This window comes from Erythrolamprus reginae, chromosome 3, assembly GCF_031021105.1.
Source record: "Erythrolamprus reginae isolate rEryReg1 chromosome 3, rEryReg1.hap1, whole genome shotgun sequence".
In the NCBI taxonomy this organism is placed as follows: Eukaryota; Metazoa; Chordata; class Lepidosauria; order Squamata; family Dipsadidae; genus Erythrolamprus; species Erythrolamprus reginae.
In genome coordinates, this window is record NC_091952.1 from 226,257,707 (window position 1) to 226,271,022 (window position 13,316).

The 13,316-nt window shown below is 40.8% G+C and overlaps 1 protein-coding gene across 1 annotated transcript in view; it reads right to left on the bottom strand.

The window, feature by feature from the left end:
* Positions 1 to 13,316, bottom strand: part of CDH17 (cadherin 17) — a 73,708-nt gene that overhangs the window by 11,839 nt on the left and 48,553 nt on the right. Inside the window, exons 11-15 of the mRNA XM_070748069.1 lie at positions 12,560 to 12,636; positions 10,210 to 10,401; positions 6,880 to 7,124; positions 2,544 to 2,674; positions 1,252 to 1,476 (exon numbers count right to left, since the gene is read on the bottom strand). Coding sequence (XP_070604170.1) covers positions 1,252 to 1,476; positions 2,544 to 2,674; positions 6,880 to 7,124; positions 10,210 to 10,401; positions 12,560 to 12,636 — 870 coding nt within the window. The remainder of the gene's footprint in view (positions 1 to 1,251; positions 1,477 to 2,543; positions 2,675 to 6,879; positions 7,125 to 10,209; positions 10,402 to 12,559; positions 12,637 to 13,316) is intronic.

Consider the following 13,316-nt stretch of genomic DNA (forward strand, 5'->3'; position numbering starts at 1 on the left):
TACTTACTTACTTACTTACTTACTTACTTACTTACTTACTTACTTACTTACTTACTTACATTTATTGCCACCCATCTTGCCACAAAGTAACTCGGGGCAGTTTAGAATATTAAAAAGATAAAATTTTACAAAACTTATGCACAATAGGAACTAAATAATAAAAAACAGTGGAGAGGGAGTGAGAAGGTGTGGATAGAATGAGTAGCGGGGAAAGTGGAATCTATCCATAATCTGTCATTGTGAAGACTCTGGAGTCCCAAGCCAGCTGCAGGTCACTAAACAAAGCGAACAGTCTAGGACAATGATGGCGAACCTATAGCACAGGTGCCACAGGTGGAATGTGGAGCCATATCTGCTGGCACACGAGCTGTTACCCTAGCTCAGCTCCAATGTGCATGTGCATCAAAATCAGCTGATTTTCAGCTTGCCCGGAGGCTCTGGGATGGCGTTTTCAGCTTCTGGAGAGTCTCCAAGGGGATAGGGGAAGACATTTTTGCCTCTGGATACTGGGGAGAGTGAAAAATGAGCCTACCAGGCCGACCAGAGTTTGATAAATGGGCTGTTTCAGGTCTCCAGTGGGCCTCTGGGTGAGCGGGCAGGGAGACCATTTTTTGCCATCCCCAGGCTTTGAATTATGGACGTGGGCACTCCAGCATGCACAATGACACACACATTTGGCACTCGAGGAAAAAAAGTTCCCCATCACTGGTCTAGGACTATCTGTATAACAGAAGTAGGCATCACCATGGGCAGTTCGGATCTTATCAGAAATGGGCCCAATTTAAGTGGGCAAAAGATTTTTTGGCTTCAGCAGTAATCTCAGTTTTCAGATACAAAGCTCAAATTTTTAACCTGATTCCTTAAAACAAGAGGACCATCCTAGATGCACTCACCTATCTAATAAGCATAAGAAATAAATGTGCTCATTCAACTAGAAGAAAGTAAAAAGTAATTCAAATATGTCCTAAGACAAAGGAGATAAGAAGTTCTAAATGAAGATTGTCTCCAGCTTAAAAGGGCCCAGTGGTTAGAATGTAGTATTGCAGGCTAATTCTGCTGATTGCCAGGAGTTTGATCCTCACCGGCTCAAGGTTGACTCAGCTTTCCATCCTGTCAAGGTCGGTAAAACGAGGACCCAGATTGTTAGGGGGACAACATGTTGATTCTTTAAATCCCTTAGAGAGGACTGTAAAGGATTTTGAAGCGGTATACAAGTCTAAGTCCCATTAGTTTTATCACCAACATACTTACTATCCACTTTAGAAATGATCCAGTTGTCCTCATGCTCTCTGCCGACAAGGGAATAAGTGAATTTTGGAATGTCTAAATCTCGATCCGCAATTGCAAATGTTACACTCTTGTCTCCTTGGAGCGGATGGCAGAAGAACACACTCTCATTTACCAAATGTGGAGGATTATCATTGACATCGTTCACATGCAGTATCAGGTTTGCAACACCGCTTTTTGATAATGGGCCTGTACATTTGAATAGAGCAAGAGAATATTTTAAAACTTGTTTTGAGACATTTATAGATGGTTGCAAATGCTTGTAGAGGTTACAAAACACAGTGGTATCTCTGCCTAAGAACGCCTCTACTTACGAACTTTTCTAGATAAGAAACGGGTGTTTGGGATTTTTTTTGCCTCTTCTCAAGAACCATTTTCCACTTACAAACCCGAGCCTCCAAAACTGTAACTGGAAAAGGCAGGGAGAAGCCTCCATGGGGCCTCTGTAGGAATCTCCTGGGAGGAAACAGGGCCAGAAGAGAAGCCTCCGTGGGGCCTCTCTAGGAATCTCCTGGGAGGAAACAGGGCCGGAAAAGGTGGAGGAAAGCCTCCGTGGGGCCTCTCTAGGAATTTCCTGGGAGGAAACAGGGCCGGGAAAGGTGGGGAAAGGCCTCCGTGGGGCCTCTCTAGGAATCTCCCGGGAGAAAACAGGGCCTCCACCCTCCCTGTGGTTTCCCCAATTGCACACATTATTTGCTTTTACATTGATTCCTATGGGAAAAATTGTTTCTTCTTACAAACCTTTTCTACTTAAGAACCTGGTCACGGAACTAATTAAGTTCATAAGTAGAGGTACCACTGTAGAACAGAACTAAGGAGCAGATTTCAAAATTTAGAAGTTATTTTGTATGCTGAAGGTAGTTGCTTTGATCTTTACAGAAAAGCACTTCTCTCTCTCTAATTCTGACACTGAAAATAATGAATAACCAATTTCTAGTTCATAATGGGGAAGGGGAGATTTGGTTTCATTTACTACCCCATTAATGCCAACTTTTAAAACTCTGAGTTACCCCATTTCAAGTTGATAAAAGTTGCTAAAATACCTATCAGGACATGACGAAGACCAGTAAAGACTCCCAGTACACACCTGCTACATAATCTAACATTGATATGAATGTAGACAATTTTAAATGGTATCACTTGTTACTCCCAGCCACTGTCGTTTATATATGGAGAAAGTTAAACATAGAACCTGTTAGGAGGCACATGGTAAAGCCACCAAAGTATCCTGGGAGGATAAAGTTTTCTGTTCTTACTTTGTTCAGTTGCAATGACTTCTACTTTGTAGGTACGGTTAGCTTCAGAATCCAGTGGGGCAGCTGTGCTTATATGTCCAGTGACAGGATCAATCTGCAGCCAATTCCTGTTATCATTGTTCAGCGAGTACCTTGCAACCAGGAAAGTAAGACATAAGAAACAAACTTAGCCAAAATGCATTGTTTGCAACAGTAGCAGGCATCAGTATGTGCATTTTCTTTCCATCACTTTTAGAATCCCAGGCCTTTTCATTGCCCATTAGAGCAGGTGAGCCATTTTTATCTGGCAAATGGTCAATATCTGTGATAGTGAACCTATGGCACATGTGCCAGAGGTGGCAGGCAGAGCCTTCTCTGTGGGCACGCAAGCTGTTGCCCCAGCTCAGTACCACCGGGCATGCATGAGTGCCTTCTGCCAGCCAGCTGCTTTTAAGGTACTGTATTTGCTGCACATGCACAGGGGATGGTGCACCTGTGGCAGGTGTGCACACATGTGGGGTGGGTGGGCTATGTGCAGGGGTGATGCACACTTGCATGGGGTAGGGTGCAAGGGGGGTCACGTATGATGCACGGGTCCGCAGCTTGGGCATCCTCCCTGATCCACAGCTGACCTTAGACCACTTAGAGTCCTTGGAGAGGGGCGGCATACAAATATAATTAATAATAATAATAATAATAATAATAATAATAATAATAATAATAATAATAATCTTTCAGCTGTGGCAAGGGGGGAGTTTGCCCAGGTTCGTCTGGTGCACCAGTTGCGGCCCTATTTGGACAAGGAGCCTTTGCTCACGGTCGCTCATGCCCTTATCCCCTCGAGGTTCGACTACTGCAATGCTCTCTACATGGGGCTACCTTTGAAAAGTGTTCAGAAACAGTGACATTGTCAAAATGGGTGAACAGTGCGGTCAGGAGGTAAGAAAAGCAAGTAGAATGCTTGGCTGCATAGCTAGAGGTAAAACAAGCAGGAAGAGTGAGATTATGATCCCCCTATATAGAGCGCTGGGGAGACCACATTTTGAATACTGTGTTCAGTTTTGGAGATCTCACCTACAAAAAGAGATTGACAAAATTGAATGCGTCCAAAAAGGGGCTACAAGAATGGTGGAAGGTCTTAAGCATAAAACGTATCAGGAAAGACTTCATGAACTCAATCTGTATAGTCTGGAGGACAGAAGGAAAAGGGGGGACATGATCGAAACATGTAAATATGTTAAAGGGTTAAATAAGGTTCAGGAGGGCAGTGTTTTTAATAGGAAAGTGAACACAAGAACAAGGGGACACAATCTGAGGTTAGTTGGAAGAAAGATCAGAAGCAACATGAGAAAATATTATTTTACTAAAAGAGTAGTAGATCCTTGGAACAAACTTCTAACAGACATGGTTGGTAAATGCACAGTAACTGAATTTAAACATGCCTGGGATAAACATATATCCAACCTAAGATAAAACACAGGAAATAGTATAAGGGCAGACTAGATGGACCATGAGGTCTTTTTCTGCCGTCAATCTTCTATGTTTCTATGTAACTACAAATTGTGCAAAATGCAGCCGCACAAGCTATTATGGGCTTACCAAGATATGCCCATTTCTCTCCAGCCCTCCGCAGATTGCCTTGGCTGCCAATTGGTTTCCAGACCCAATTCAAAGTGTTGGTTATGACCTATAAAGCCCTACATGGCATTGGACCAGATTACCTGCGGGACCGCCTTCTGCCGCTCGAATCCCAGCATCCAGTTAGGTCCCACAGAGTTGGCCTTCTCCAGGTCCCATCAACTAAACAATGTCATTTGGTGGCTCCTAGGGGAAAAGCCTTCTCTATGGGGGGCCCATTCTTCTGGAATCAACTCCCCCAGAGATTTGCACTGCCCCCACCTTCCTTGCCTTTTGTAAGAAGTTGAAAGCGCACCTATGTCGGCAGGCTTGGGGTCACTAGACCCCAGCCTCTAGCCAGTAAATGTATTGAATGTGATAGTATGTATGTAATTGCTCGTTTTTAAATGATTAGTTTTAAGACAATTTTTTAAAGTAATTATTCTATTAATTGGCTTAGAAATGTTTTATGTTGTGAGCCACCCTGAGTCCACTGAGAGGGGTGGCATATAAGTCCAAATAATAATAATAATAATAATAATAATAATAATAATAATAATAATAATAATAATTCCAAATTCTGAAGCATAACACATCAGACATTGTGATCATGGAGAAAAAGAAAGTATGGATCATCGACATCACAACCCCAGGATACAGCAGAATTGAGGAGAAGCAGATAGAGAAATTAGTGAAATACGAAGATCTAAAAATCGAGCTGCAATGACGCTGGCATAAGCCAGTGAAAGTGGTCCCAGTGGTACTTGGCACGCTGGGCGCAGTACCAAAGGATCTCAGCGGACATTTGAAAACCATTGGAATTGACAAAATCTCCATCTATCAATTGCAAAAGGCCGCTTTACTGGGATCGGCAGACATAATTCGCCGCTACATCACACAGTCCTAGGTGCTTGGGAAGCGCCCGACTGGTGATGAAATACGAAATCCAGCATAGTGATCTCGTTTGCTGTGTTGTACTGACATAATGATAATGATAATAATAATAATAATAATAATAATAATAATAATAATATTATTATAATGGTGAGGTACATGCAGGGGGGTTGCACATACATGATGGGGGCATGGCGCACAGGAGAGTCACATGCACATTGCATTATGGGTGCTTGTATGCGCACACACACACTTTTTGGTTGATGACAAAAAGATCAACCATCACTGGTCTATCTATTTAAGCTCTCCCCTCACCTCTTTTTTAGTCTTCAAGTCAATATTGAATCCTGACAACTGCCTAGACAAATTCCTACAGTTTTCTCAGTATGATTCCACAGCTGATAAGATGGGGGTACTGAAAAAAAAATCAAGATAAAAGCCTGGTTCTACATGGCATAGGACCAGACTATCTCCGAGACCGCCTTCTGCCGCAAGAATCCCAGCGACTGATGAGGTCCCACAGAGTTGGTCTCCTTAGGGTCCCATCGACCAAACAATGTCAGCTGGCGGGACCTAGGGAAAGAGCCTTCTCTGTGGGGGGGCCAGCCCTCTGGTATCAGCTCCCCCCTGAGATTTGCAGTGCCCCCACCCTCCTTGCCTTCCGAAAGAGCTTAAAAACTCATCTTTGTCACCAGGCCTGGGGTTACTAGATCTTCCCCCTGACCAACGAATATTTTTAGTACGATTATTGAATGAATGTTAATAGAATGTTAATAGAAGTTTTTAAAGTTAGATTTGTAAGGATTATTTTTATGTATATATATGAAGGTCTTGGCATATTCGAGTTTCTTCCCATATAAGTTTCAGAGATTCCTGGCGACATTTAGACAAGGTCCCACTCATCATCTTCAGGCTGGTGCTTTTGGCCTTGTGCTAGGGCAAACACAGTGTGACCTGAGCTGCCTTCCCTCTATAAATTTATTTATTTATTTATTAGATTTGTATGCCACCCTTCTCCGAATACTGGTGGGTGGGTGTGGAGTGCTGGCTCAGCACTGCAAGCTGTGTTGAAACTTCCTGATGAGTTAGTGGGGTGTAATTGATGTATGCTATTAGTTGGGGGTGATTGGGGGTGATATCCTGAGTAGTTGGAGCTTGTAGACTACTTGGCTGTTTTGTAATGTGTGTCAGTAATGTTAATGTGTGTAACATCCCCGTTTTTGGTTTGGCTGCCAGTTTGTGATCTAGTCATGTGTTTATGGTGTTTGTCAGTTTGCTTTGTGTGCATGTCAGAGGGGGGTGCAGCAGTTGGGTGTACTGCTGTGGTTTGGTTTCTGGATGGGGGTTATATTTGGTCTGTAGGGTGGGTGTGGGTTTGGGTCTGGTGGGGGTGATTGGTGGTGGTGTCCTGTATTGTTCTGGGTCTGGTTTCAGTTTGCATGGCTGGGATACGTTTGTTAATGAGGGCTGGTTTTCAGATGTCTGGTAGGTGGGAGATATCATCACGTTTGTTCATATAGTGGGGGTGTTTTTCTATTTCAATGGCTTCCATGATTATTCTTTTGTTGTAGTGTTCAGCTTTGGAAATTAATTTAGTTCTGTCAAAGTCTAGTTAAATTAATTTGTTACATGATAAACCCAATCATGTACCACGTTTTGGTGATACAATTTTATGCTCACCCAAAAAATTCATGCAGTCAAGTTAAACAAGCTGTGCAAATACAATACAATGTTTCATTTTAGAAGGTTCTTTCAAGGCAAGAAAGCAGGAGAATCTTCCAGATTGGATTCATCAATGCAATTAATACATTAATCCCACCGCCCCAAAATAGAATTTTGCCTTTACCTTACTGGCTGTCCTTCTGGATCAAAAGCAGTTGCAGTTGTCACATTGGTACCAATGGTCACATTTTCATATAGGGCAACTGTGTAGCTGCGAGGGAGGAAAACTGGTGGTTCATCCACATTAGTAACATTGACCCGTAAGAAAGTAGATGAATTTGAATTATAGCTTATTCCGGCCACAAGGGGTTCAGGATTAGTAGCATTGATCGTAAGGTTATACACTGGATTTGTTTCAAAATCAAGTTCCTACAAAAGCAAAGCAGAAATTAAGTCAGGGATAACAGTCCATCAGAAGAAAACATTATTTTCTCAAAATATATTTATAGCAGAGTTCCCTAACTTCCTATCCTCTAGGACAGTGTTTTTCAACCAGTGTGCCGTGGCATACTAGTGTACCGTGAGATATGGTCAGGTGTGCCGCGAAGCTCAGAGAGAAAGAAAGCAAGAGAGAGAGAAAGCAAGAGAGAGGGAAAGAGAACAAGAGAAAGCAAGAGAGAGAGAGAGAGAGAGCAAGAGAGAGAAAGAAAGCAAGAGAGAGAGAGAGAAAGAGAGGGAGGGAAGGAGAGAGACAGAAAGACATAGAGGGACATAGGGAGGGAGAGAGAAAGAGCAAAAGAGAGAGGAAGGAATGAAGAGAAAGAAAGAGGGATGGAGAGAGAGAGAAAGAAAGAGGAAGGAAGGGAGACAAAGAGGGAGGGAGAAAGAAATAGAGCGAAGGGGAGGAAGAGAGAGAGAGAATTATTTTGTCCAAACTTTTTTTAGCCCCCCCTCCCCCTCCCGTTCAATGTGCCCCAGGGTTTCGTAAATGTAAAAAATGTGCCGCAGCTCAAAAAAGGTTGAAAATCACTGCTCTAGGAAGGATTCTATGACACTACAACTTTCCATTATCTGAAGCCAGGCTACTCAAAGTAGACCCAAAGTAGACCCTGAACTAGACGTCCACGTGGCCTAATCTGAGAATAAGCTGAACAAAGGATTTTCCCTCTAGTAGACCATGGAGAGCTTATCTGACAGCAGCAGTTGAAACTGCACCCTTATTTTTATTTATTTGTTTGTTTTGTCAATTACATATTTGTGGTATGCAAAGATATAATAATATTTATAGACATGATACTAGTAAAAAAGAAACATTAGGACAGGGGATGCCCCTTACTGACCTCTTAGGATTCAGGAGAGGTCAACAGTAGATAGTCTAAGGGTAAGGTTTTGGGGGTTAGGTGATGATAATACAGAGGCTGGTAGTGAATTCCAGGCATCAACTACTTGGTGACTAAAGTCGTATTTCCTGCAGTCGAGTTTGGAGCGGTTTACATCAAATTTGTATCTGTTGTGTGCTGGTGTGTTATTGTGGTTGAAGCTGACAAGAAGGACGTTGCAGCAGATGATTTTATGGGCTATGCTTAGATCGTGTTTAAGGCAACATAGTTATAAGCTTTCTAAACCTAGGGTAGTAAGTCTAGTTGCATAGGGCATTCTGTTGCTAGTGGAAGAGTGGAGGGCTCTTCTGGTAAAGTACCTCTGGACATTTTCTAGAGTGTTTATGTATGAAATATGGTGTGGGTTCCAGACAGATGAGCTATATTCAAGGATTGGTCTGGTGAAAGTTTTGTATGCTCTGGCTAGTAGTGTGAGATTGCTGGAGGAGAAGCTACATAGGATTAGGTAAACAACTCTTGAAGCCTTTTTGGTGATGTTGTTGCAGTGGGCTTTGGCACTTAGGTCATTTGATATGAATATTCCCATGTCTTTTACAGAGTGAGGGTTGTCTGTAAGGTCTTATTTACTCAGCTTGTATTTGGTGTTCTGGTTCTTTCTGCCAATGTGTAGGACTACTACTACTACGGTACTACTTTGTCTACTTTGTTGGTTGAGATTTATACCCTGAATGATTATTGCTTATTTAGAACAAAACAGATCAAATACTGTACATCTCAATTTTTTTTTTAAATGCTAACATGCCAAACATCTATTTATTTGCTTGCTTGCTTGCTTGTTTGTTTTTACTGGCAACCATTCTGTCTGATTATACTTTGCCAGAAAAGAGGACAAGTTTTTAGAAAAACTAAAGGTAATTATATTTTATGCAACTGGGATCAGATCTTTGGCTATCTGCCTACTTATGGGAAGTGCAGGATATTGAGGTGCACAAGAGGCATTTTCTCCATATGAAGCTTTGATTGACTGAGTTTTTGAGTTTTCTCTTTAGTCCCCTCAAGGGGCCACGTGGCATCTCCATGTTTTCTCAGTATTCTAAGACAAAAAGATGATATACATGAGTCCCAGCAACCGGTGAGGTCCCACAGAGTCGGCCTTCTCCAGGTCCCGTCAACTAGACAATGTCGCCTGGCGGGGCGTAGGGGAAGAGCCTTCTCTGTGGGGGCTCCACCTAGAGATCCGCACCACCCTTACCTTCCTCACCTTCTGCAAGAGTCTAAAGACTCATTTATGCCGCCAGGCTTCAAGCCATTAGATCTTAGCTCCCTGGCCAAACGAATGTAGCGTGTGTTTGTTGCGCGAATGGTAATGACTGATTTCAGTATTATTGGGGTTTTAGATTAACTGTTTTTTAAATATTAATTGGATTATGATGCTGTATTGTTTTTATATGTTGTAAGCCATCCCAAGTCCTCAGAGAGGGGAGGCATATAAATCCAATAAACAAACAAACAAATAAATAAGATTATGTTTTATCTGTACCATAAGTAAAGATGTTTGTGTTTATCACATGATTGCCTTCAAAATATACTAATCAAAAAAAAATATAGGGAACCTTCAAATAACACATCCTAGATCAGAATGAATGAAATATTCTCATTGAATACTTTGTTCTGTACAAAGTTGAATGTGCACAACATCATGTGAAACTGATTGTCATTTGGTGTTGCTTCCTAAGTGGACAGTTTGATTTCACAGAAGTTTGATTTAATTGGAGTTATATTGTGTTGTTTAAGTGTTCCCTTTATTTTTTTTCAGCACTGTAGTTGGAGGAACTAGGAAGAAGAAACTGATTTATTGGGGAGATCTCTAAGTGTATTGTTTTTAACTATTCTTCATTGTGAAACCATTCATTATGTCATTTAGCATTTTGGCCTTAAAATTCACAAAATCTCAAAGGAAAATAGACTCTCATAAGATTTTAATCTCTTGCAAAACTGCAATCCTATAAAGACATTTTTCTCCTATTTTCTTAAATATGTAGACATCAAACAGACATCCTATTGCTATTCACTAATCAATATAGCACTATTCTTAGTCATTCATCTGTCTTGCCTTGAGAAAATGTTAATTAAATATATATAATATAACAATAAATGAAATGGCATTCATTCACCTTGTTAGTTATAATTATTCCTATATTTGTTTCTTGATCAGTCACTATTTTAAAAGTATTATTTGGGTCACCCTTTGTGATGGTGTAAATAATCTGAGAACTTCCAGTGAGTGGTTCATCAGCATCTGTAGCTTGAATTTCAGATACAAAATATCCTATCTTCCGGTCTTCTGCAATAACCACAGTGCCGTACTAGAATGAAGAGCAAAACACAATAAATACAAAACAATAGAACAGAAAAGAAGACATAACATTTCTAAAGAAAGAACTAGCTATTTTGAAGATAGCTTCATGAAGCTTGAAATCATAATTTGCTGTGGCACAACATTCTAAGACTATCTACAGACAGCTTCATTGCCCTGGTGTGACAATGCTCCACTAAACATCTCCTCAACCTGATTTTTTAAAGTTCTCCATTCTGGAAATGTTGTTTTTCCTCTTATTCATGCTCAAGATCTTCCATCCGGACAACTCATGACACACGGAGAAGACTTTAGGTGACTTTGGATTAGAGTTTACTTGTTTGGCTCCAGTTGATTCAGCAAATGTGTTGTGGGAACCTCTTCCATTTAATCTCAGGATTCAGTATCTTTTCTATGGTTCACATTTAGATGCTAAGGAGACTGGATTTGTGGCTCCTACAGCTACCTACAACTACCTTTCCTTTATTTTTGTAACTACTTTTATTTTTAACTACCTTTATTATGTTTTAATTGTGCAAAGCCTTATGACAGACTATCTATTTCCAATATAACAAAATAAATCAAAAATATAATAAAAGGACTGTCTTTTCTGCTTTGTAATGTGGTGGGAAATTTCCTTTCCTATCCAATTGGCTCCTCCTTTTCCTCACATAACCATAATTAAACTGCAGTTTAATGTTTCCAAATGTAAAATAATGCACTTGGGGAAAAGGAATCCTCAATCTGAGTATTGCATTGGCAGTTCTGTGTTAGCAAAAACTTCAGAAGAGAAGGATTTAGGGGTAGTGATTTCTGACAGTCTCAAAATGGGTGAGCAGTGTGGTCGGGCGGTAGGAAAAGCAAGTAGGATGCTTGGCTGCATAGCTAGAGGTATAACAAGCAGGAAGAGGGAGATTGTGATCCCCTTATATAGAGTGCTGGTGAGACCACATTTGGAATACTGTGTTCAGTTCTGGAGACCTCACCTACAAAAAGATATTGACAAAATTGAACGGGTCCAAAGACGGGCTACAAGAATGGTGGAAGGTCTTAAGCATAAAACGTATCAGGAAAGACTTAAAGAACTCAACCTGTATAGTCTGGAGGACAGAAGGAAAAGGGGGGACATGATCGAAACATTTAAATATGTTAAAGGGTTAAATAAGGTTCAGGAGGGAAGTGTTTTTAATAGGAAAGTGAACACAAGAACAAGGGGACACAATCTGAAGTTAGTTGGGGGAAAGATCAAAAGCAACATGAGAAAATATTGTTTCACTGAAAGAGTAGTAGATCCTTGGAACAAACTTCCAGCAGATGTGGTTGGTAAATCCACAGTAACTGAATTTAAACATGCCTGGGATAAACATATATCCATTGTAAGATAAAATACAGGAAATAGTATAAGGGCAGAGTCAGTCTTCTATGTTTCTGTGTTTCTATATTTCTCACACAGACATCCACAGCAAAGCCCCTTTCTCAAACTCCAGCTGTTCACCAACAGCTTTGCACAACTATATCTGGGCTGTACAAATCCCACCAATCACCAATTGACAGCCAACCAATCCCACCAATCACCAATTGACAACCAATACAGATTTATAGGTTGAATGCTCAACCAATCAAATGAAAGTTATAAGGAAAAAGTCCCCAAACTTTCAGCCTCAATGGACCGGTGGCAGCAATAGTGGTCGAGAGGTAATAGTTTTTTTGCACAGGGCCTTGCTTGCACAAATGGACTTTTGCACTTTCACACGCCACTTACATGTCCCACGCTGAGCTTTGGACCAGTAGTGGTCAGCAAAACAGGGTTTTGGAACTGCTGTTATAAAGATATTTTTCAAAATAAAAAAATAATTGACAGGAAGGAAAAAAGATGAGTGCCTGCAGTAATCAAAAAATTATGTGTGCTAGTTGGGAAGATAATTTTCACATGCTAGATGGTGATGCCATTTCAGCCAAGGGAACGTGTCTGTTTCTGGAAGTTCTGGGAATTGTTGTCCTAAAATATTGGGTGGGAATTTATTTGGGAAAGACTTACCTAACTAGCCACAGATATGCAATCATGTGTACATGCCAAGCAAATATCTCAGAGGAGGATACCATCAAGTCAAAAGTTTGATATTTTTCCAACATCTTGTGAAGGCAAAAGCAGTTAACTAGATACTCACATCAAAATTTTTAAATATTGGGATCTTATCATTGATGTCAATCACTTGAATTTGCACGTCACATATAGTTGAGAAAACTACAAGGAAAGGGATATAATGAAATAAAATGTGAGCTGCTTTGCACACAACAGATTCTCAAACCTTTTAGACACATAAAACATCCGACAGCAATTAATAGCCCTTCACAGGTATAGAATAGGGGGAGTCAGGCTCAAATTCATCCCAGCTCTGAAAGCTCAAAAATGAACTTTGAACCAATCACTCATTCACCCTACCAAAAAATTGCCAATATGGGATGTATGTGGGGAATCTGAGAAGCGAGTGACCATGTGCATTGCCTTGAGTTCTTGTAGGAAAAACAAGAAATACATCTAACAAATAAGAATATAGGCAGTAGTCCTCAATTTACAGCTAATATAGAGCCTGGAATTTAGTCGTACGTTGTTCTGTCGGGCTCTCTGGTAGACTCCTCCCGAAAATTCACAGGTACAAATTTCAGACACACACACGTTTGAAAATTCAAAACAATGTTCTTTATAATGAAAATTCACTTAACCTAAGCCCTCTTTTGGTATAGCAAAGAGCACTCATCTCCAAACAAACTGGTAATTGGTACAAGTCCCTTATCAGTTCTGAGATACTTAGCTTGCAGCTGTGAGGCAATTCACAGTCCTTCTTTTACAAAGTGAAACACACTTTGCTCTGGTTTAGTTTCAAAGCGGGGGGAAATCAGCACACAAAAGGTCAAACGCAGCAA